Here is a 26,127-nt window from a genome sequence, read left to right as displayed (position 1 = left end):
AGGTTTCTGTCTCATGGGTGGTCAGACTTTTCCTGTGAGTTAATGAAAAACTAACAATATATTATTAAGGATCTTTTTTTTTCCTTTGGTTTCAAATCTTTTTTTTTTTTTAATTTTTACTTTAAGTTCCGTGATACGTGTGCTGAACGTACAGGTTTGTTACATAGGTATACGTGTGCCATGGTGGTTTCCTGCACTGTCAACCCATTATCTAGGTTTTAAGCTCCGCATGCATGAGGTATTTGTCCTAATGCTCTCCCTCCCCTTACCCCCCAGCCCCACGACAGGCCCCGGTGTGTGATGTTTCCCTCCCTGTGTCCATGTGATCTCATTGTTCAGCTCCCACTTATGAGTGAGAACATGCAGTGTTTGGTTTCCTGTTTCTATGTTAGTTTGCTGAGGATGATGGTTGCCAGCTTCATTTGTATCCCTGCAAAGGACATGAACTCATTCTTTTTTATGGCTGCATAGTATTCCATGATGTATGTCCCAATTTCCTTTATCCAGTCTGTCATTGATGGGCATTTGGGTTGGTTCCAAGTCTTTGTTATTGTAAACAGTGCTGCAGTAAACATATGTGTGCCTGTGTGTTTATAGTACAATGATTTATAATCCTTTGGGTATATACCCAGTAATGGGATTGCTGGGTGGGGGTATTTCTGCTTCTAGATCCTTGAGGAATCTCCACACTGTCTTCCATAATGGTTGAACTAATTTACACTCCCACCAACAGTGTAAAAGTGTTCCCATTTATCCACATCCTCACCAGCATCTGTTGTTTCCAGACTTTTTAATGATCGCCATTCCAATTGGCATGAGATGGCATCTCTTTTGATTTGCATTTCTCTAATGACCAGTGATGATGAGCTTTTCTTCATATGTTTGTTGGCTGCATAAATGTCTTCTTTTGAGAAGTGTCTGTTCATATCCTTTGCCCACTTTTTGATGGGGTTGTTTTTTCCTTGTAGATTCTGGATATTAGCCCTTTGTCAGATGAGTAGATTGCAAAAATGTTCTCCCATTCTGTAGGTTGCCTGTTCACTCTGATGGTAGTTTCTTTTGCTGAGCAGAAGCTCTTTAATTTAATTGATCCCATTTGTCAATTTTGGCTTTTGTGGCAATTGCTTTTGGGATATGTGGTCACCCTACTTATGCAAGATTTTTCTGGGACATAGCCAGTAATTAGCAAGATACATACTGAATAGTCTTTCCCTTTCTGGTGGTTTCCAACTGGCATCTGTTTCATTTGGTTGGTCCATATGCTGGATGATTGCCAAAGATTTTAGGCATCACACTTGCTCTTAAGGGGGATTTCTAGGTCACATGTCATAGACATACTTAATAAGTTTGAGTTCCTGTTTATAGATGGGGGGAATTTTAAAATGTCTTCCCATTTTTTTGGAGATTCTGCATTTGTACCGTATATTTATTCATCCTTTCTTTGTCAGACTATCTAGTTTGGAGCTTTAGCAGCCATTAATTTATGGACAACTACTCCTAGCGCCTTATCCCAATAGAGCAACTACTATGTAGTTTATGAAGAATTTTTTTCATATTTTATGTTATTGGCCCCTAACACTTATCTATTGAGGTAGAGAGGGCAGAATTTATAATTCTCATTTTATAGAAAAGGAAGCTGAGGATCAGAGGTAAACTGACTTGCCTCAGTCCACATATCTAGTAAGTTATAAACTTAGAATCAAGTCTTCTGACTTTGATTTGCTTCTACAATATCTAAAAGGGACAGGGAAAAGGATAAATTTTGGTTTGTGGTTAAAGTAGGAACTGTCTAGGTTAGCTTTATGTCTTCCTCAGAACATAACATAATGCCTAACACATAGTGAATGATGATTTGCTTCTGCAATATCTTAAAGGGACAGGAAAAAAGAAAAACTCCAGTTTGTGATCAAAGCAGGGAGTGTGCAGTTTTACTTTATGTCTTCCTCAATTGATAACACAACATCTGACACATGAGATTCAATCAGTAATTTTTACTGAGCAAGTGATCTGGGGATTATGTAGGTATCTGTATGGCCTAAGTTCAGTTGGTCATGCCACTCCTCAATGCTGTGGTGACTCTTATTGCAGCAATGCTTTGGCTTATAGATAAACCCAGTTCTGTAAATATTCTGGCTGAACAAAGGGCTTCAGGTCAGTCCAGGAGTTCTCATGTTAAATAGTTTGGTTCATTTACAACAGAAGTAGCAACGGGTTAAAAATGTACCTATATAACATGACTTTGATGGGGTGTGTAGTAGAGGCTCTTGTTTGTTTATGGTAAATCTCAGTAAAATTTCTTCTACTCTTCCTTTTCTTATGCAGTTAACTTTGAATAATCAGTAGCAAAGTCCTTTCTCTTGCTAACTACTATATTGCATTCAGCTGCTTAACATTTGTTTCCTGTTCCCAAGATCACCAGAGGCACCTGTAGTGTTTGATGAGGATGTTGGATTTCATAGAAAAATTTTCTCTACATAGTTTGTTCTAGCTTGGGAGAGGTGGGTTGGCCTTGGCCCACTTGTTCAAAGCTGTCACAGTTTTGAAGTCATTTCAAAACCTTGGATAATCTTGTTCCATCTACTTTTCCACTTTATCTCAAATTTCTGTACCTTCTCCAATACTTCCCACCTCTATGATACAAATTGAGGGTGCTGTGCTCCAAGAAAATCATTTAGTTAGCAAAGCTACTATTTTTAATACCCAGCACTTCAAGGAAGTTAAAATAGCATCTTCCAGAAGTAGCACTTTCTTATTTAATTTTTTTAGAGAAACAGGGTCTTGCTGTGTTGACCAGCCAGGTCACAAACTCCAGAAGTAGCACTTTCTATGATGTATCTTTTTATTTTATTATTTTAGAGAATAAATTCTTTTTATTCTGTAGCTGCAGAGATTTTATGCACAACGTATGCTTTTTATTTATTTTATTTTATTTTTGAGATGAGGTCTCACTCTGTCACCCTGGCTGGAGTGCAGTGACACAATCTTGGCTCACTGCAACCTCGGCCTCCCAGGCTCAAGCAATCCTCCCACCTCAGCCTCCTGAGGTTGGTCATGTGCCACCACGCCTGTCTAATTTTTTGTATTTTTGGTAGAGATGGGGTTTCACCACGTTGCCTAGGCTGGTCTCGAATTCCTGAGCTGAAGTGATCCACCCACCTTGGCCTTCCAAAGTGCTGGGATTATAGGTGTGAGCCACCATGCCTGGCTAAGGTATGCTTTTTAAATTAAATGTTTCCTGTTGTGTCTTTGTTTGGTCATGTTTTTCTTTAAATCACAAATTGATTTGCTAGTGCTTATGTTAATACTGTGAGCTTCAGGTGTAAGCTTTTCTCCCACCAATGGGAATAACTTTCAGAAAGCCCACATATGTCTCTTTTATTTTGTTTTGAGATGGAATCTTGCTCTGTTGCCCAGGCTGGAGTGCAGTGGTGCAATCTCCGCTCACTGCAAGCTCCGCCTCCCAGGTTCATGCCATTCTCCTGCCTCAGCTTCCCGAGTGGCTGGGACTACAGGCACCTGCCACCATGCCCAGCTAATTTTTTGTATTTTTAGTGGAGACAGGGTTTCACCGTGTTAGCCAGGATGGTCTCGATATCTCCTGACGTTGCGATCCGCCTTCCTCAGCTGGGATTACAGACGTGAGCCACCACCCCGCCCCCTCCCCACCCCGCATATGTCTCTTTAAGTATCTTTTCTATTGTGACCAGTGTAGGCTGGTGATTATGGTTATTCCTTCCAATTACACCACCAGATTTTTGGTTCTTGTTTCCAAACTATCTCCTTTCTCTTACACTATGGCCCTGAATTCTACCAGTAGCTGACATTAAGAAAGCCCTATGGAAGTTCCTTTTTCCTTTTTTTTTTTTTTTTTTAAGCATAGGTAAAATCCCTTCATAACAATGGTTTCTGTACAGTGAAATCCTTTCTAGCACTTAGTTGTTGGTCCATGGAAATAGCACTTTGATACTCAGTTTTCTTTCCTTCTCTTTTTTCTTTTTTTAAATATTTTATTTTACTGTGGTAGGAACACTTAACGTGAGATCTACTCCGAACAGATTTTTCAGTGTACAATATACTATTATCTATAGGCCAGTGTTGTACAGCAGATCTCTAGAACTTGATTCATCTTGCATAACTAAAATTACATGCATTTAAAATAGTCAAACTCATAAAAACAAATATTAGAATGGTGGTTTCCAAGGACTTAGGGAAGAGGAACTGGGGAATTGCTAATCAATGAGTAGTCAGTTTTTTCTACAGTGAATAAAACTTGTCAATTACTATACCCAAGTATAGATTGAGTAGCCCAAATCCAAAAATCTGAAGTCTGAAATGCTTCCAACTCCAAAACTTTTTTTTGTTTTTGTTTTTTTGAGATAGAGGCTCGCTCTATCACCCAGGCTGGAGTGCAATGGCGCGATCTCGGCTCACTGCACCAACTCCAAAACTTTTTAAGGGCCAACATGATGTTCAAAGGAAATGCTCATTGAAGCATTTTAGAATTCAGATTTTTGGATTAGGGATGTTCACCTGGTAAGTTTAATTCAAATATTCCAAAATCCCCCAAATTCAAAATTCAAAACACATTTGGTCCTAAGCATTTTGGATAAGGGATACTCAACCTATATGTGGTTGTACTTGAAGTAGCAAAGGAAGGGAGGGTAAATTTGATGATTTAGTCCTACCATGAAATAGTAGTTACCTTTCTGGTTCTGAGGTTTCTCTGCCAATACCTACACCACTGCCTCCACCAACCAAAATAGAAAAGAAAAAAAAAAATGAAACTCTCAAGAGATTTTTCCAAAGCACTATCATACATAAATTCTCCAGAAGCTTGGGAGAAGGAAAGTGTGGAAGGGAAGGTATGGTTAGGAATCTCTCACACTAAATTAGGAACAGTTCATTTGATAATTGGTAAAAATGCATAGCTTCTTCTCATGAACACAACTAACCCTGCTGTGGTAATATCAGGCATGTCAGGAATTGGGTCCTCTGAATACCATCAACAGGATCAAAATTAAATGTGAGTAGAAAAACTTACATCTAGGCTGGGCGTGGTGGCTCACACCTGTAATCCTAGAACTTTGGGAGGCCAAGGCAGTAGTGATTGCTTGAGGCCAGGAGTTCATAACCAGCCTGGGAAACTGAGTTATGAACTCCTGAGTAGCTGGGATTACAGGCTCCCGCCACTATGCCCCCTAGCAAGACTGTCTCAAAAAAAAAAAGAAAAAGAAAAAAAAGAAAGAACTTAGAGTAATCACCATTACTCTTTAAGTTCTATATATATCTTTCTTTATATATTCAACAAAACAGGTGAATCACTGTGTTTATATTTTCAGTTGTGCCTCATTTGAGTGAGCAACTCAATACTCTTGATACTGCTGACCTTGTTCATGACCATTCACCAGCTCCATCACAGCCTGACTCGCCAGTGTCTCCTCTCCATCAGCCTTTCCTCCCCAGTAGGCTTTTCCGCCCTTTCTCTTCATCTTCTCTAATCCCTTTCTTTCTTCTTCACCCCCATCTTTTTACTCCTCCATGATTTTCTCAGGGCTGGGCTTCAACATCGTCGGTGGGACAGATCAACAGTATGTCTCCAACGACAGTGGCATCTACGTCAGCCGCATCAAAGAAAATGGGGCTGCGGCCCTGGATGGGCGGCTCCAGGAGGGTGATAAGATCCTTTCGGTGAGAATGGGCTTCGGCCTCCTTCACTGTCCTTTGCTCCCTAAGCCCTAGGTCCTACCCCATCCCTTTCCTTGGAAAGATTTGGGTCTGGAAATATACAGATTGTAGAGGTGAATGGGAACAACTTTGATCAGTCATTCTTTCCAACCTTATCATTGAGCATGGAGGGCAATATTATGCTCACCTGATAAATGAGAATGTGAAGCCCAGAATGTGAAGTTACTTGTTCAAAAAGCACGAGGCAGGAAGCAGTGAGGGACTCATACGGGGAAAAGAGATATAAAATCCACAAATTTTGTCTTTCATCCATCATCACTTCCTTTTGTTGATTAAAACACTAATGTGTATCTTCCTTTGGGAAATGTCAGCCCTTATAATTGGATTTAACTTCAAAAAACAGAAAGAAGGAAGGTTGGAATTAAGTGTCCTTTTCAGACTCAGAGCCCTTTTTCACCCATTATTAACATGAAAATTTGGAATGCAGTTGATTTGGGTATCTGTCCACTGTGTTCCCATTTCATCCTGCTAATGTCTCTACCAAGACTTACTACATGGAAATTATTAATCTTATTCTTTTCCAGAATTTCCTCAAGGGGAGTGACAAGATCCTTTTTTTTTTTGAGATGGAGTCTCACTCTGTCACCCAGGCTGGAGTGCAGTGTCATGATCTTGGCTCGCTGCAACCTCTGCCTCCCGGGTTCAAGTGATTCTTCTGCCTCAGCCTCCTGAGTAGCTGGGACTACAGGTGCCTGCCACTATGCCTAGTTAATTTTTTGTATTTTTAGTAGAGACGGGGTTTCACCATGTTGGCCAGGCTGGTCTCGAACTCCTGACCTCATGATCGCCCTCCTCGGCCTCCCAAAGTGCTGGGATTAGAGGCGTGAGCCACCGGGCCCGGCCTAAGATCTTTTTTTAACATGTTGAATCATAGCGCAGTGTTTAAGAATGTTTAAGAAATGAACAAGTTAAGAAATTCAGGCAAACCTAAAAAGGCTGGCTGATAAATATGGGCCCACAGACCTCAGGTCTTAAAATAAATTAGAACAAGCCTACAGTCAAAACTATTAAAATGCAAAATATAACTCTGGCCCTATTGTTCATTTCTCCACATTACCATAGGTCACAGTAATCTTATGATACTATCAGTTGCTGGGGGATAAGGAGGTGTAGATTGGAGATAATTATTCTGTAGAATTTGTTTTTTTATTAATTTTCAGGACTAGTGAAAAATGGCCAACTTATTACTTGTATGGAAACAGTACAGATGATTGGTATAAAGAATGGAAAAATGCTGAAGGTGTGAGATATTATCTAGAATATTCTTGGGAGAGCTGGCTTCAAAGGGCTAGACTTAAATAAAAGGAAATTGGAATAGGATAGGGCTTCTCATAGGAGAAGCTCCTAAGCAGAAGCCCCTGTCTTCTCCAGATGGGCCATAAGCCCATGGCCTGAAGAGGAGAAAACTATTCCCTGTTTTCTTTTAGAACTGAATAGAGCAGGATGGCCAGGTTGGGAAAAGGTTGAAATAAATGAATGAAGTACAGACAGGAGAAGTCTTGATTGGCAGAATTAAGTATTAGTCTCAGAGACATGATTTTGAACCTATCTCTATAATAATATGTTAGCTTCATCCCTTAAATTTTTTTTGCTGTATAGTTTCATTTGAATTTTCCCTTTCACTTCACTTTTCATGCAGTTCAGGTGATTAGTGATTACAGGTCATACGTGTGAAATCTCTTGCTCTTCTTAGTTGCCAGCTTACTGAACACTTCTCTGCCATGCAGCCCATTTGGTAGCAGTACCTGAAGGCAGAGATACAAAGGAAAAGAGAAAGAACATCCATCTTCTCTTCATTTGGCATCTGAGTATTTGAGTGATCAGGCTCAGCATTATGAATCTGAATGCCTCTTCAGGAAGACCATGACTCCACTTAGTCCCCAAAAAAGAAAGAAAATCAGAACAAGTAGCTATTAGAGCCACCTAAATTAGCTCAAGAATGTCTAAGCATGTGTCCTCGCTGATCCATAATACAAATATAGTATCAAGCACCACAGTATTTCAGTCCTTTTCATTGACTGTTTTGCCTCTCTTCAGTCCGTTAAGCTTGTCCTAGACCCTATTTATTAATCTGTGAGATGGAGACAGTGATAATATACTGTCTTCTCAAAAGGATAGTGAAAAGTTTAGAAGCAGATTATTTCCTTTAGCTCCCAGGGAAAGACATTCATCCAATATGAATGAACTTGGCAGTGGTACTGTAAGGAAATGCTGAGAGTGGGTTGTTAAAATAAAGGTGTAGCATGTAGTTAGAATCTATGCAGCTTAATATTTTGACACATAAATTACATTATCCTCAGAACACTGGAATCTGGGCTCTGTGGATGAAGAATAGGAGCTCAGAAGAGAAAGAAGCGAGCTATATTATTTTAAAAGCTTTGGTTAAAGGTAGATTATTGCAAAATGAGAATGGTGAGACGTATTTGAGCACTAAATGTCAGGTAACATGCTGAGAACTTGAAATTTATTTTGTTTAATATTATAGTAACCCTATGAGGTGGGCATGATTTTTGTGCCCAAGCCATTTGCCCAAAGGCACACAACTAGTAAGCAGCAAGGGACTCAAACTTTGTTTGAGTCTGAATTTGTAGCTTTTGTTTTTAACCACTATGTTATTCTGCCTCCTAAAAGGTAAATGAGGAGCTAGGATTAGTTATCCTAAAGACAAAGTTACATGGTGAATTAACAGTAGATTGCATGTATGGTTTTATATAAAAACTGAAATTAGGCCAGGTACGGTGGCTCATGCCTGTAATCCCAGCACTTTGGGAGGCCAACGGGGGTGGATCACTTGAGGCCAGGAGTTCGAGACCCGCCTGGCCAACATGGCAAAACCCCGTCTCTACTAAAAAATACATATATACGAAAAATTAGCTGGGCATAGTGGCATATGCCTTGGTGCATGTGCCTGTAGTCCCCCAGCTACTCAGGAGGCTGAGGCAAGAGAATCGCTTGAACCTGGGAGGCGGAGGTTGCAGTGAGTTGAGATCATGCCAGTGCACTCCAACCTGGGCGACAGAGTGAGACTCTATCTCAAAATAAATAAAATAAAATAAAATAAGATAAAAACTGAAATTCATCTTTCTATAAATGGTAGAATCAGAAATAAGGAAATAAACCTCAATGTAAAAAAAATTATTAGATACAAGCTGAAATGAGGAACCTTATGTGGACCATTGCCTCACAGAGAAAATAAATTATTGAAAGGCCTCTCAAGTTTTAAAAAAGTGTTGGGGCTGCTGATAAATGATGGGAGATAAATGTCAATGAAGAGAAAAGTAGATGTCTAAATTTATAGCAAAGAGGATTTTGCTTTACCAAAATATAAGAAATATAAAGATGTATATAAGATATTAAATATTACAAAGATATGTTACAAGGAATGATATGTTTATGTTCTGGCCATTTAAGGAAAAGGCATGCAAAAGAAGAGAGGGGAAAAGCCAGGGGAAGGAGAGGCAGAGATAGAAGACATGGGGGGGTGTATTAATCTGTTTTCACACTGCTATAAAGATACTACGTAAGACTGGCTGATTTATAAAGAAAAGAGGTTTAATTGACTCACAGTTCCACTTGGCTGGGAGGCCTCAGGAAACTTAAAATCATGGTTTTAAGTTTTAAGTTGAAACTTAAAATCATGTTTTTAAGGCGAAGGAGAAGCAAGTATCTTCTTCACAAGGTGGCAGGAGAGAGAGAGAGAAGGGGAAAGTGCCAGACACTTATCGAACAACCAGATCTAATGAGAAGTCATTATCACCAGAACAGCATGAAGGAAACGACCCGCATGATCCAGTCACCTCCCACCAGGTCCCTCCCTTGACATGTGAGAATTACAAGAGTTTGCTTCAAAATTCTTCTTTCTAGATCCCATTCCTTAAGAAATACTATGAAACAGCCTATTGCATCACTTACCCGTGACATCCTATTCCCTCTCTGTCCTTAAGTGAACTTCGAGGCCAGAACTGTGAAATGTACTTAAGTATTCATTTATTATTGGCTTTGAAGTTCTCTGTAAAAATGATGCTAAATTATGTATTAGTCTATATTCCCATTTAGTTTTTATGTACTTTCCTATTCTCACGTGGGTTATTTTCCATGTTGTAAAATATGCCCCATTTTTCCCCTAGTAATGTTTGCTAGATAAGCTAAAAATGTATCTCTTCCTTAGCACGTATCTATTATAGATAGCCGATAGAAGTAATATTATGTGACATGTAAATTTCCTGGAGTTATTATTAGCTATTAATTTAATCTTTTCATTCTCCCCAAGTAATTCCCACATATTATCTTGTTTTCAAGTTCTAAAATTAAATAACTGCATGATTTATCATGTAGTTTCCTCTTTCTCATCAAAAGTGAAATTTCATTTTTTATGATCACTGTAGATGATTTAAACTTAAAGAAAGAAAATAAATTTTCTTAAATAATGATGGTAAATGATTTTTAAGGACATGTTGCATCTGACAACCATGAAATAAAAATGGCTATTACCAATAGAAGAACAGACATGAGGTTGAGATGAAAGCTGGAAATTCCTCACCCGTAGTTCATTTTGTGTGTGTATACTGGTGAGAATGGTTTATTATTAGCATAGGTTGCAATAATAAACCAGTGTGGAACCTGGGATAATTTTATTTTTATTTTTAGAAAAGTAAACTAAGTTTCTTATTCCTTGTGTGTCTGCCTAAATGAAGGGAGGCGAAAAATAGTCATTCCTCAGTGAACATGACATTTTTATTAAGCTAAGGGTGACATATCTGGTCATACTACACAGTTGAATGTTCCATTTTAACACGGAACGAACCCCTTATATAACACAATGGCACAGATTGACCATTAGCCAGCTTCATTTCATATTCTGTGTAAGTACAGTTTTTAATTTGGTGAATGAAAGAGTTGGTTAGTCATCAACATTTGTCAACTATTATACTTAATGGCCTTCAGAGCACTGTGCCAAGTGCTGTGGAAAGTTACAGAGAAAATGAAACACTGGTCTCTGCCCTTACCTTAGAAATCAGTAAGAAAGACCCAGCAGAAACCCCCATCCAATCAGCTGCAGAGATGTTGAAATATACAGCAGCATTCTTTAAACAAAATGCCTCCGGGGAAGGGTCTTTGCCTTATCATCTCTTTATCTCCAGCACCTAGTCCTGTACCTAGCCCAGAGTAAGCATCTAATAAGTTAGTTCCATGAGTTAACCCCTCCATTATAACACACTGATTTTTTTGGATTGGATCTAAATAATCTATTTTTATGGTTTCTTCAAAAATTGATGAAAAAAGAGACCAAAAAATATTAGTAAAAAATTACAGGATCTTAGTAAAAAATTACAATATCCAGAGTATATTCTCACATCTATTGCTTATTAAATTGAGCCCATTCTTTCTGTATGTCTCTACATTTACAAGTCAGAGATCTTGTTTTAGATTATCCTGAGGCAATTCAAAATTCTTAATCAAAGAAAACTAATTTTAACTCAGCTGATTTCATAAGGCAGGAAACAGGAAACACATTTTAACATGCTAACAAGCAGAGTTAAAGTAAAAAAATTTTATGTTTCCTCATCAGTTAAATAGAACAACACCATGCTCATTCTCTGAACCTTCGGAGTCAGCAAAATTTTCTAGCACATTGCAAATCTGCCGTATCTTAGGTTCAATAAACCTTACTATGTCATGAGTTAAGGAAGCTGAAGTAGCAAGTTAATTCTGGGATTACTCAGCCGAGTAGCTCCTGGTACAAAAAGTGAGAGGTTCAAGGACCAGCAGTCTGGCCATCACCTGGGAGCTTGTGAGAAATGCAGAATCTCAGGGCCCTTCCCAGACCTACAGAATAAAACTCTGCATTAAGAAATCCCCTGGTGAACCTGTGCACAGTAAAGTTTGAGAACCACTGCTGTAGGTAAGTGTTTTTCAAACCTTTTAAATTATGACCCATAACAGGAATAACATAAATTTCCTATTCATCAACTAAGTGTGTGTGTGTATGTATGTGTGTGTGTGTATTTGAAGCAAAAGTTTAACACAATACTTTTCTATATGTGACAAATTTTGATATTTTGTTTTCTTCTAATTTCACTTTTTAAAAATTAACTTTTTTTGTTTTGTTTTGTTTTGTTTTTGAGACGGAGTCTCCCTCTGTTGCCCAGGCTAGAATGCAGTGGTGCAATCTCAGCTCACTGCAAGCTCCCCCTCCCAGGTTCCCGCCATTCTCCTGCCTCAGCCTCCCGAGTAGCTGGACTACAGGTGCCCGCCACCACGCCCGGCTAATTTTTTGTATTTTTAGTAGAGATGGGGTTTCACCGTGTTATCCAAGATGATCTCGATCTCCTGACCTCGTGATCTGCCCACCTTGGCCTCCCAAAGTGCTGGGATTACAGGCGTGAGCCACCGTGCCCAGCCAAACAACTGGTCTTGACCCACTGGATTGATTTCACAATATTTGAAAAATTACTACTCCAGTGAATGTAAAAGTACTAATGAAATCTGTAGATGCAAGGGATATGTAGAAAGGGGTGTATTAAATAGGGGAAGTAGTCTGGGAGTGGAGACCAGTCAAAAGACTGTTTCAGGCAGATTAGGTAAGAACTAACTCAGACTTGAGAATCACCTTGAAGGCGTGTTAAAGTGCAGCTAGGAAGAGGCCTAAACATTTGCATTTTTAACAGGTTCCCAGGTGATGCTAAGGCTGCTGGTCGTGGGACCACACTTTGAGAACCATTGGTCTATGTTAGTAAGGATGGTAGTAAAAGGAGTGGATTCCACAGACATTTAAGGGTAAAATCTACAGAACTTGGTGGTTAGTCACTGAGCAGCTGGAATCTAAAAATGCTTAGAGGATGTCAGTATTGGAGAGCAAATTCAATTGTGGAATAGAAATGACATTGTCAAGGGAGAAAGTCGTAGTCATGACATGTTTTAGGACTGGTTTACCTTGGGTAAAGGATGAGAAATGGTTCTTTAAAAAAGAATTATCTTTGCATTTCTAAAAGGTCTCTTATTTGGGGGTTTAAAGTAGTCATTAGAATAACGTCTCTTAAATTAGAATACCCTTAGGCTTAACTAGGAGAGTTGAAAGGCATAATTGGCTTAACTGGCCTATGCCCTTTATAACATCTTCTTTTGCCTGATGTACCAATGTCTTTCTTCCCTGTTAGCAGAAGGAGACTCAGATGAGGGGCAGGATTACACACTGAATCACTGGCAGGTAAAGCTACTATTAGAATCCAGGCCTTGCAGCTTTATGTATTACTGAGATTATGTCTGTCAGGCTTCGTGTATTTATGGCTTTTTCAGGGTGCACTCTGCAGCCAAACTTCAGGAAAGCATGTGCTATTTATTATGCTCAAGTGTACAAAGTTCTCTTAAGTGTTGTAGAGTTATAATGATCAGCTGAGATACATCTTGAAGTTACAATAGAATACAAAGTAGTATCAGGCAGAGTTCAATTTGGACTGTAAGAGAGTTACATAGTATTCAAAGTATAGTTGCATAGGTTTCAGAGTTAGAGTATTCAAAGAAGTAAATCAGTCAGATCTAGTGAAGTTATCTAGAAAGGCTTTGTCAATGAAGTGGCACCTAACTAAAATTTTTTTTTTTAATTTTAATGCTACTTCAGTATATACAAATGAATAGTATGTTTTTATTCAACTCTAACTTTTTTCTTTTGAGACAGAGTCTTGCTCTGTTGCCCAGGCTGGAGTACAGTGGCAAAATCTCGGCTCACTGCAACCTCCGCCTCCCGGGTTCAAGTGATTCTTCTGCCTCAGCCTCCCAAGTAGCTGGGACTACAGGTGTGTGCCACCACGCCTGGCTTATTTTTGTATTTTTAGTAGAGACGAGGTTTCACCATATTGTTCAGGCTGGTTTCGAACTTCTGACCTCGTGATTTGCCCGCCTTGGCCTCCCAAAGTGTTGGGATTACAGGTGTGAGCCACCATACCGGCCTAAACTCTAACATTTTTAAAATGTGTAACATTAAATACAAACTAAATGGCAAAACCAATAAAAATTTAATTTACAACATATATGTGATAGGCAGTAATGTGTTGCTAAAATAAAATCCTTGCTTGCCATGTAAATTAATATAGGTTAGTGTTTTAAAGTGAAGGCTTTTGGGCCAGCCTGCTTGAGTTTGAATCCTTGGCTTTGCTGCTTTCATTGTGTTTGCTCATAGATAAATTGATAGCCTCTCTATACTTCAGTTTTATCACTTACAAAATAGGGGTTCCTAACTTACAGAACCATTGTGAAGACTAAATGAGTTAATACATGTAAGATGAACAGACAGCTCCAGACATGGAGCTGCAATAATTCTCTGCAATTATTACTGACTACTATGGCGAAGATTATTTTAAGCCCAGTATTTCTACCATTTAATGTGGTGACCCAATTATCTCATTTGCATTTATATTACTATGAAACCCTGGCTCTGATATTGAGCTGTGACATCATTTGGCATTCATTGACATGACTGCATCATTAACTTACTTGTCTGCCTCTAAAGAAAATACTTATTTCTTTATAATGAGAAATACAGCTATCACATGGGCTAGATTACTTAAGTGAGCATTCTCATGACGGTCAGCAATCTCACACCTATTCTGTCTCCCAGGAGATAACTGGAAAATTGAGTCATTGAGAATTCATTGTGATAGTTATAGAAATCCTAAAGTTCTTTCCCTACAGCATAGCTACCAAGAAAACCAAGGCATAACATGAAATTAAAGACCCTCAACTAGAAAACTGTATTCATTTCTACACTGTAGGTAGCAGGACTGATCCTTTTTAAAGATCAATCTTGGAAGATAAATAGAATTTTTCGAAAGAGAAAGGCATCTAGGTGGTAGATACAGTTTGAGCACAGGTATAAAGATAAAACTTTACGTTTTATGTCCCAGTCAGTGAGTTATGTGACTTAGCTAGAGTATAGGATATAGTAAAAGAAATAGAAATTAACCTGAGAAGGTAGGTTAGAGCCATTTCCCGGAAGACTCTCCATATCAGCATAAAAAACAAGGTGTGTACTCTTTCCTTGCTCCCCAAGTTTGTTTTTGTTTTTTGAGCAGTAAAGTGGTACTAACAGAATTGTACTTTAGGAAGATTAATCTGGAGACCTAGTGTTTGAATCGGTTCGAACCTAGAGAAAAGTAAATCGAGAGAAGTGATCACAGTAGTTCAACCAAGAGTATCTTAAACCAAGAGTCTTCTAAATTGATTGAAGTTTCTTTTGCCAAGGTTAAGGACACGCCTAGGAGACAGGTATGTACCTTTCTCCAAAGATGATTTTGAGGGCTTTAATGTTTAAAGGGGAAAAGTAGGCTGAAGAGCAAAGAGGGAAGGTGTGGTAATCCACATGTTGCCAGAGGAAAGGAGCAAGCAAGGGAATAGTCAATTATGTATTTTCTTTTGCTTAGTAAGTTGGGACTTTACATAAGATAAGGTGAACGTAGAGTAATTACCTGTGGAGATATTTAACCTGTTATCTGTAGCTATCTGCTTAGGAACAAAAGGAAAAGCAGTTTATTGCATGACTCAGCTTGCAGCTTAATTTTTTTTTCTTTTGACGTAGTGGATTGGGGACCCAAGTTTTATTTTATTTTAGTGTCAACAGTCTAAAACAGGCAAGAAAATACTTTGTGAGAGATGTCATGGTGTTAGACTATGGAGTTTGGCCATCTATTGTATATGACGGTTGACAGCAGAGAGACAATTTAAAACTGTTACCAAAATTTTAGCCTGGGCTAGGTACAATGTCTCACACCTATAATCCCAGCACTTTGGGAGGCTGAGGCAGGAGAATCACTTGATCCCAGGAGTTCAAGTCTCCAGTCAGCCATGATCACACCACTGTGACAGCCTGAGTGACAGAGCAAGACTCTGTCTCAAAAAAAAAAAAGTTTGAAGGAATGATAGTGGCAATAAGAAGCCAGGTATGTAGTCTGATTTTTGTGGAAAGTAATAAAGAGGTTTTGGATATGTGGAATTAGGGTCTAGCAGAGCATACAGATATAGGCATCCAGCAAGTAACTGGCAAATCCAGAAGTACAAGTAGGGATACAAATTTGGGAGTTATCTTACAGATTATCGTTGAAATTGTTAAAGCTCACGGTGGGAGAGAAAGAAAGAAGATAGAGGATTGACACTGAACAACCTTGATTCACCTTCAGGAGAAAGAAAGGGGAGAGGAAATCCGGAAAGGAATAATTTAAGAACTAAGAATGCTAAGTGTTCACATGCCAAGATAGGAGAAAATTACAAAAGGGAGGAGGTGGTCTGAAGACAAAAAGGACTATAGGATTTGGTGATTGGAAGTCATTAGTGACCTTTAGAAAAACATGTTCTTCCCTTCTACCTCATATATTGTGATATTACAGGGGAATAGAGAATGAATGCTGAAGAAATAGAGGTAGTGCATGCAAACTGTTCTTACAACAAATTTTGCAGTCAAAGGGGAAAGAAGATGGGAAGAGAGTGATAATGGGTTCCAAGAAATAGTTGTTTTGTTTTCTTTATAGAGGTGTATAATTTTAGTTGAGAGAACGAGCAGAGAAAGATAATAATTAAGTAATCAAAAGGACAGTGTCTGCGTGAGTTTTGTAAGGAGGCTACAAGAAGTATGATCAAGATCATCAATGGATGGTTTCACCTTGAAAAGGAAATAGATCTGATTCAGAGACTAGGGGAAAGGAGTAGTGAGAAGATGTAAAGAAACTTTGAGGGAGAAGGAAAGAAAATGTAGAAAGCACTTATCAGAAGTCCTCAGTGTTCTCACAAAAGATAAAGGAATTAGCTAGGAAGAGAGGTAGAACTGGGGTTGGAGATGGTGGTGGAAAAACGTCTGGAACAGCCATCACTGCGTGTTTATTAAGGAGTTCAGTAAATGAGTAAAAGGGGTTTTAAGGATGAGCTGGAGTCAGCTAGCATGGGTATATGGTGGAGAATGAGAATATATCTTTTTCCCAGAATATTCAACTCAATGATGGCAAGAAAAGTATTGCAGAATATGGCCCAGGACTGGAAAGATGGCAGAAGATCATGGGGACAAAGGATTCTAATGATTTACCAAGTACTTTATTGAAATTACAACAGGAATTCCTAGATGGGCAAGGATGCAAGTGAAGTCTAAAAAGGTTACAAGGAGGAAATTCAGTAGATGAATAGAAAGTGTGAAAAGAGTGGAAATTGCTGTCAGGTTTTTAAGAGTTTGAGATATTGGAGCTGAAGCATGTCTTAATATTGAAGTCTAAGTTTACGTCAATTGGTGACTGAAGTGAAATGGAGTTGAAAACTATTGGTTTACAAAGATAGACAGTCTATAGGGCAGAAGTGTTGGTAGATTCATTCACCAAGTGTATTGGCAAGAGAGAGAGTAGAGGGAAGATTATGAATGCCTTGGAGAAGGAAGATTGTGACAAGGAAAATGAGAGAGTTCAATAAGTGAATGACTTGAGCATTAGCTGAGCAGAGGATAGTTGGTGAGTCAAGATGGAAGAATAGTAGTACAGAAGGAACAATGAAATGCAAGGGCACTTTGATCTTTCTTTCATTATTTACAAATCCTAGCCCTAGCTCCAGCATGAATCTCACTGAGTTTCAAGTTTCTTCATCTGTGGAAACAAGATTAAAAAAATGTCTACCTCATAGGGTTAGCATGAGAATTAAATGAGATAATGTATGTAAAGTACAGAACCTATCAAAATAAATATATCAGATGTTCTTGTCGCTGCTGCTGTTAACGATGACATTGACATGTATAAAAGATATGTAATCTTGCTGTGCCACTGAATACAGCGTAGGATAGATTATTACATGTGACCGATGTCACTCCTGACAGCAAAAAGTATTAATACAAGTATTCCTTCACATCTCTCACCTCTAAGTGGTAGCAGTGACCTACATGGAAATTTTTTTAAGGATTTATATCATCACAGGAATGTGGTTTTTACTAAATTTTGATTAAAAAATGACGAATTCACTAATTTGGATGTAATGGATAGGAGTATCCGTGGAATCACGGGAAGTTGTTCACTATGAAAAGCCCAGTAGAATGGGCTAGTATAGATTTATACCACATCAAAATAAATTGGTGGAGAGTTTCATAGAGTTATATTTTTACAGTTGCAGCTGGCAATGCCAGGGCTTAGGAATATAAAGGATAGGGTGGTAACCTGGAAGAACATGCTGTCTGTAAGGAAGCAGGTTAACGCTCATGGAAGACATACTAATACAGTAACAGATTCTCAAGTGTCAAAACGAGACAGGCATAGAAGCTAAGAGGAAGGAGAAACCACTTTTTATTTTACCTAGGTTCTCTTCAGACAGCCTGTGGAACTTCAGTTCTAGGAAAACAAAATTTTGAAAATGAAAAAAGTTCTAAGTTCTGAGCTCTAACTTTGCCCATACTCCTAGTCCTTGCAATTTGCTCTGAATGAGTTTACTATTTAAAGTTTGGCCATTTGAAAATAAATTGTTGGCTTGTAATAGCTTTCTTCCTTTCTTACTACTCTTTTGCTGTTTTGACAGGTAAATGGCCAAGACCTAAAGAACCTGCTGCACCAGGATGCTGTAGACCTCTTTCGTAATGCAGGTTATGCTGTGTCTCTGAGAGTGCAGCACAGGGTAGGTATCACCTCGAGCCAGAAACCTGGCACCAGGCTCTCGCACTGTACTTTGAATAAACCCAATGTGTGTAATCTTCAGTGTTGCTTTTTGTTTGTTCATTTTACACTCATTCCCCTGAAGAGTTTCTCAGGCAAAGGGAGGGATCTATTGGTACTTCTGCTTATCACTGAAGGACATTCAGGCCAGGCACGGTGGCTCACGTCTGTAATCCCAACACTTTCAGAGGCCAAGGTGGGCGGATCACTTCAGGCCAGGAGTTCGAGACCAGCCTGGCCAACGTAGCAAAACCTTGTCTCTACTAAAAATACAAAAGATTCAGACACAGTGGTGCACACCTGTAGTCTCAGCTACTTGGGAGGCTAAGATGGGAGGATTGCTTGAGCCCAGAAGGTGGAGGTTGCAGTGAGCCAAGATCATACCACTATACTCCAGCCTGGGCAAGAGAATGAGACCCTGTCTAAAAAAAAAAAAATAGAAAAGAAAAGGAAAAGAAAGGAGAAATTCACAACAGTAGGGCTTATAACCAGGGTCCTTGCTTCAAGGTAATATGCCTTAAAGATAAAGCTTGACAACCAAATTAAAATTAAAAAAGAAAAGCCAGATGTAGTGACTCACATCTGTACTCTCAGCACTTTGGCAGGCCAAGGTGGGATGATTGCTTGAGCCCAGGAGTTCAAGACCAGCCTGGGCAACATAGACCTCACCTCTTAAAATAAGAATAATAATAATAAAAATAAAGAAAAGATTTTAAGAGTCACATGGACCAATGGAAAATAAATAAATAAATAAATAAAGATGGTTAAAAAAACATAGCTGATTTTACTTTTTGGTAGGGAAGGAACCATATGTCTACCCTTGAAAACTTATTTATAAAACCATTTGATAAAACACTACAAAGATGGTGGGTTTTCTGGTACCCACTATATGCTTTTCCCTGTCACTGCCATGAACCCTTCATTTATCAACTTGGTGACCCTCTTAACCAAATCTTTAGTGTTCATAGGGGAACTCCAGGAAAAAGGAAATGGAATTCGGAATTCAGTCAAGGCAGCACCTATCCCTGCATCTGTTTCTTATTTCCTAGTGTTTTATAATTTGGATGATGATATAAAGGGAAGCCTGGATAGGTATAATTCCTCCTATAGCATTGAGAATTTCTGAGTGTATTCACAAAACAGGTTCCATGTGCCTTTAAAGTAAATCCATTTGCTACTTATAGGTGCACTCTTTTCCTCACTCAGTGGCTAAGGATTTAGAAGCTTAAGAAGATTTAGAAGAGTTCCTAAAAAAGTAGAGAAGGCAGAACATGAGAGATACCTGAGAAAACAACCAGTTGCAAGCAGAATCTGGGTGTAATGGATTAGAAAACAGGTTAATAAGAGATAATATTGGTCATCAGTTGCTTCTGCCTTGGCTCTTCTCTTTCTAAAGCATGGGAGCATTTGTGCAGTAGATAAGAACAAGTAAATATAGGCACACACTTCAATATGATTACAGTTCTTTTGGAAGGCATGTGAGAAGTTATTTCCAGTGTTCACTTTTAAGGAAACATCCATAAATAATTCCTAATAAAAAAGACCCTTCTGTTCAGGGAATTGTCCGATACCTAAAAACCATGCCTTTCTATTGAGCATGTTCTTTCAGGACAGCTCATCAGCAAATGAATGAAAAACGTAGAGGTGGAATAGAGGGTATAATGGTATTTCGTGCAGTCTTGCCTTTCAGATTGAAGTGTCAGTTTTATGAGTTGTAATGAGGAAGTTAACTCTAACTGAAATACGATGGTGCCATAATTATTGCAACTTAGCCACTAAAAGTTGATATTAAGAAGAGCTACCCTGAAAACCATCACTAAAATGAAGACCATCCAGCCTCAAAAGGAAACACTTAGCCAATAGAAAATTATAACCACCAGGATATAATTTCCTTTTACTTTTTTACATCCGTTCCATATAGATTCACCTTCATCTCTCTCTAGTATTATAAATGAACAGATGAAGGGCAAAACCCCATCTTTGGAGGGAGTTGGGTGCCTTCTGGGATTTGGAAACCATTTTTCAAGTAATGGCATTGGACCTATGTTGGTATTGCACCTATGTTGACATTGCCCACATCTGCTCTTACTACATTTTGATGACTGATTAAGTAAACATTTCCAGAAAGATCCCCCTTCTTCCTCACCAAGTAATATCCAAGTTCTCTATGGATCATAGGTTTTATCTCATGTCTTCATTTTCCTGTTACGATATACAAATAGCAAGGTAGAGGCAGTACAGAAACAGAAATTGCCTGACTTGCCTTCACGGGTCCCTTTAGCTCAGCAAGGTTAAATGCCTCCCCATCAGACCTATTTTCTTTCCAAAGATCCTGTGACACTGATGAATCAGCTCAGGACAAAGAGAGGACTCCTGCTAGGTATTGCTGGGGGTTACAGTTTTGGGTGGTCTAGAGTCTACAAACCCAGGTGATGTATCAACCTGGGAGTTTCAGTTGTAAACACACATTAGTCACCAGAGTTAACATTTGTCTTTCCCTTCCAGTTACAGGTGCAGAATGGACCTATAGGACATCGAGGTGAAGGGGACCCAAGTGGTATTCCCATATTTATGGTGCTGGTGCCAGTGTTTGCCCTCACCATGGTAGCAGCCTGGGTTTTCATGAGATACCGGCAACAACTTTGAAAAACTTGCTCTCTTTCAGTACTCCCAATGAAGATACATTTCACTCACCCTCCATCCCTGCTATTCCGCCATGTCTTTCACTCTGCATAGCCAGATTTGAAGTGACTGATACCCACCCCAAACCTTGCTGTTCAGAATCTCCAATTCTTCGTATTCTAATGGGAAAGTAAAGGTATTGTTTGAAGGAAAACTGAAGAAAAGACTTGCTTAGAACAAATGAGTTATATATTTTACTAGGACTTCGATAGAAATTCAGCTACAACCCAAAGAGAGAAAGATTGAGTCTTCGTGTCACCATAGGCAATATCATTTTTCTTAGCTGGCATGCCATAAAGACCAGCTGTGTGATATTAGAGGAAGAGAGCATTTTTCTTTTTAATGATCTTCCTTGGGAAATTATTGTGGCCTTTATTTAATTTCTAATTACATACCTGGGTGCCTATATCAGACAAAGGAGAGTGAGAAGAGCATTTTTACTTTTTTAGAAAAGCAAATACATATATACACATACATATGTAAATATTATAGTATAATAGTGATACCAATGGAGAATTAAAGGTGAGAAAGCTACTTTGTGGTGTCTAAGTTTCTGATAAAAGGGATAATCTTAATTGAAGAATTTAAAGAGACACTTAAAGAGCAAATGTAGGAGCAACAGAGTGAGCCTTAGAAGAGGACGTTCAGTCTCATTTATTAAAATAATGACTGAGACTGGGAGAGGTGGCTCACACCTGTAAATCCCAGCACTCTGGTAGCATGAAGTGGGAGACTGCTTGAGTCCAGGAGTTTGAGACCAGCCTGGGCAACATAGCAAAACCTCATATCTATTTTTAAAAAAATAGAAAAAAAATGTAGTAACTGAAGCAACTAATTAAAAATCTTAGAAGAACAATATTTCTTCTTATAACAACCATGGTGGGTTATTATAAGGTAGATTGCCATAATCCAGCGCTGCTCACATCTAAAAAACTGTGAGGTGTAAAGGTAAATCGTACCAATCTCTGGGCTGCCCTAGTGAATTTGTTGATACCTCACAGTTCTGCTGAAGAACAGTGGAATGATTGTGGTAAGGGCTATGGTGCTGGGGCCAAACACCCCAGCACGAAAACTCCAGAAGGACAGAAGATAGGGTAGTGCCTCCAAGGTGGCACCTGAACCCTCTCAGGCTATGTTTTTGGTTCTAGTACCAAACAAACCTGAGGGAAGGAGCTGCCTCCCTGGCAGGATGGGCATCAAATCAACTCTGCTTCAGATTTAGTTAAAATGAGGCCAGGTGCAGTGGCTCACACCTGTAATCTCAGCACTTTGGGATGCTGAGGCAGGCAGATGACAAGGTCAGGAGTTCAAGACCAGCCTGGCCAACATGGTGAAACCCCATGTCTACTGAAAATACAAAAATTACCTGGACATGGTGGCGCATTCCTATAATGCCAGCTACTCAGGAGGCTGAGGCAGGAGAACTGCTTGAACCAGGACCTGGGAGACGGAGGTTGCAGTGAGCTAAGTTCATGCCACTGCACTCCAGCCTAGGCTACAGGAGTACATTTTTTTGAGATGGCTACTCCATCTCAAAAAAAAAGGGGGGGGGGCATGGATTGCTAGTATTTTGAAAGGCTTTATACACTACATACGGTTTTAATTAATAAACCTTTTGCAGCAAGAGGGAGGAAATGAGTTTTGTTTGCTTTAGGAGGTAGGGAAATGTGATAGGTGTTTCATGTGGCCTAGGAGGAAGATATGAATGAATGAATACTACAGAATGCCAGTGATATCAATAAGGTGGGAACCATCCTGTTCATGTTCTTTTAAGGCTGGTTTTAAGCACTGTGGGTAGCTGTATTTTCTGGTTTTAAGAAAATCATTTCCATTAGCCAAATATATTGGCTATACTATAGGCCTTATATAATTTTGACAGCAAGATTATCAGGACTCAGGCAATCAATTGTATTTCATTTCTAGCTTGAACAGTCTAGTAATTAAACAAATGTTGATTGGACATCAGCTTTGTCAAGACACTTTTACAAAGAAGTACAGTGCATATCCTCCATCCCATAGGGCTTTTGGGTTCCAACTGCAAAGAGAACACTCTTATTAGCCACATAGGTAGGACAGTGTAAGTAGGGGTCATGTTTATATTACAGACAGCAAAAGAGAAAAGTTACTGAGAACTGGGGCATTTGAGAAAGTTATGTGGAGGAAAGGGACAAGTTAAAGACCCTTAAGGAGCTCACAGCTTAGTTAAGAGAATTCATAAACAGGTGAGAAGTTAAAAGTATATCAGCAGGCTAAGTGTTGAAAACAATATTAAAGGGGTACCATGCAAAACATGATGCAGCAACAAAGAAAATATGCAGATAATCATCACATTTTCACGCCTGTAATCCCAGCACTTTGGGAGGCTGAGGCGGGTGGATCACAAAGTCAGGAGATGGAGACCATCCTGGTTAACATGGTGAAACCCCATCTCTAGTAAAAATACAAAAAAAATTAGCCAGGTGTGGTGGCGGGTGCCTGTAGTCCCAGCTACTCAGGAGGCTGAGGCAGGAGAATGGCGTGAACCCGGGAGGCGGAGCTTGCAGTGAGCCGAGATCACACCACTGCACTCCAGCCTGGATGACAGAGGGCTCTGTCTCAAAGAAAAGCGAGTGAGAAAAGATGTCACATAATGGCATCAGGCTAGATTGGAAAGGGAAGGCTTTTAAAAATAAAAGGTCCAGTAAGACCTTGCCTCTGGATCACTATTGGTATAGGGAGAAACTTGCTTTAAACAGTCCTGACATAAAGTGCCTTTTGACATCAAGTTTTCAATACCTATGAGACTCACTTAGACAACTGGACTCATTGTAGGTTCCCCAGAAAAACACAGACAGTATTCCAGTTGTCACTCCAACCAGCCACACTAGGAGGGCACAGCCTCTGGTACCCTTCCTGTTTCTGAAGGCATGTACAGTGGCTTCTACAGCAAGCCTGCTTACCTCCCAGGATTCACCTCATGGTTTGGACACTAATTCCTGAGAGAACCTTGAGATGCACAAAGTGGAAAAAATGTCAAGCAGGAATGAAAGCTCTAGTTTTTTGCTTGTTGGTATATGTAAATTTGTTTAAAAAGTATTCGTCCTCTCCTGTCATTGGTAGAAGTTTTGCTTTGATAATAGGGATTCTGATGTACTCATAACTTAGGTTTTCTCAGAAATTAAATAGCATTTAAGATCAATGTAATACAGTTTTAAGCAGGTACACTAATTATATTATTGATTCTATAGAAAACTAAAATTATAGATGAGGTATCAGAATCCATTATAGGTTGTAAAAAAATTCATGTTCTTTATAGATTGAGTCTAATATTTCTTCTACAGATTGTATCTGATGTTCCTACTACTTAAATTATTACGTTCAAAGTTTTGAAAATTGAACAAAGGTATTTTAAGTACTTAAAACATTTCTCTATGTTTATAATTCTGTATTACATGTATAATTATAAGATATTGTTTGCTTTGACTATCTGTACTTAGTTTTCCTGTGAAGTTTCAACTTACGTGTTCTTGATTTAACTTAATTGCTCCATGTAGCCATGTATAATGGAAAAAGGAAGTTAATATTTGTTATTGTGTTCTATGCCAGGGACTGTACCAAACTCTGATTGGTACATTATTTCATGCCTCACAACTCTGGGATCTAAGTATTGTCAGAAAGAGACTAAAAATGAGAGAAAAAAATTACTTGACTAGGATTCCATAGGTGGGAATAATAGAATCAGGATTAAAACTCAGGACTTCAGATGCCAGCATCAATGATATTCTGTCACTGGAAGTGGTTCTCAAAGCAGGGTCCTGACAAAAGCATCAGCATTACTGGGGAACTTGTTAGAAAAGCAAGTTCATAGGCTGGGCATAGTGGCTCATGCCTGTAACCCCAGCACCCTGCCTAGGTGGGTCACTTGAGCTCAGGAGTTTGAGACCAGCCTGCACAACATGGTGAAACCCTGTCTTTACTGAAAGTCAAATTAGTGGTGCACGCCTGTAGGCCCAGCTACACGGGAGGACTGCTTGAGCCCAGGAGATTGAGACTGCAGTGAGCCGTGATTGCGCCGCTTCATTCTAGCCTGAGCAATGGAGTGAGATCTTGTCTCAAAAAAAAAAAAAGAAAAGAAAAGAAAAGAAAAGAAAGCAATTTCCCAGAAAAGAAAAAAAAAGTCCCAGACCTAGTGAATCAAAAACTCTGAGGGTGGCATCTGGCAATCTGTGTTTTAGTAATCCTTCCAGGTGACTGATTCCTGCTAAAGTTTGAGATTCATTGCTCTATGCCAATCATCATTCCCTTTGCTCAGGTTAGAATCATCGGGAGAGCTTGTAAACGTCCCCATGCCCAGGCTGCACACAGATCAATTAAAAGGAACCTCTGAGAGTGGGACTCAAGCAGCAGTAAAATAAAGTTCATTGGGTGATTCTGGTGTGCAGCCTCAGTTGAAAATATTATATAGCATTTAAACCAGATACTATTTAATTAAACTAAACACTATTTAAATTATTAAATTACATACATTGTTTCAGGCAAAACAACAACAAACTTGGGTCTTTAGAGCCCAGCTTTCTGAGCTTCTACACGAAGTGGAACATTCATTTCTTCCTGATTTGCTAAGGATTGATGAACCTCCAGCAAAATGTATGAGTAGTGAGTGTTTCAGTTTGTGCATCTATTAAATGAGAACCAATCATAGAACACTGAAGCTAAAAAGGACCAGAGAGCTTCTAGGATGAATCTGTCATAGAGATGAGAAAAATCAAGGCTCAGAGAGAGAAGCTAACTTAACTCTGATCAGACTTAGTTTGTTGCAGAAATGACCTTTCTGTCTCATATTTGTGTCTTGAATATATTCACTACATGAATACACAAACTACCCATTTTATCTTAGTCTACTTCTTTCTTCTCTCTTTGGGCCTGAATAAAGACCAGAAGAACTGATAGACAGCTAAAGGATATTGCAAGTATCATTACTGGAATTGGGAGATTCCACAGAACAATCTGAGAAGGATCTCATCAAATCCAATGAGATGAGTTATTCTGAGACTAACTCCTA

At 39.1% G+C, this 26,127-nt stretch overlaps 1 protein-coding gene across 1 annotated transcript in view; it reads left to right on the top strand.

Annotated features, from left to right (window-relative positions):
- SYNJ2BP (synaptojanin 2 binding protein) overlaps positions 1-23,200 on the top strand; it is a 46,383-nt gene extending 23,183 nt beyond the window's left edge. The window contains exons 2-4 of the mRNA XM_017882751.1: positions 5,552-5,688; positions 18,271-18,366; positions 20,910-23,200. Coding sequence (XP_017738240.1) covers positions 5,552-5,688; positions 18,271-18,366; positions 20,910-21,050 — 374 coding nt within the window. The 3' untranslated portion in view covers positions 21,051-23,200. The remainder of the gene's footprint in view (positions 1-5,551; positions 5,689-18,270; positions 18,367-20,909) is intronic.
- The last annotated feature ends 2,927 nt before the right edge of the window (positions 23,201-26,127 follow it).

This window comes from Rhinopithecus bieti, unplaced genomic scaffold, assembly GCF_001698545.2.
Source record: "Rhinopithecus bieti isolate Rb0 unplaced genomic scaffold, ASM169854v2 scaffold_13259, whole genome shotgun sequence".
Lineage (NCBI taxonomy): Eukaryota > Metazoa > Chordata > Mammalia > Primates > Cercopithecidae > Rhinopithecus > Rhinopithecus bieti.
The sequence above is the reverse complement of the archived record's forward strand: the minus strand, read 5'-3'. Positions and strand labels throughout refer to the sequence as shown.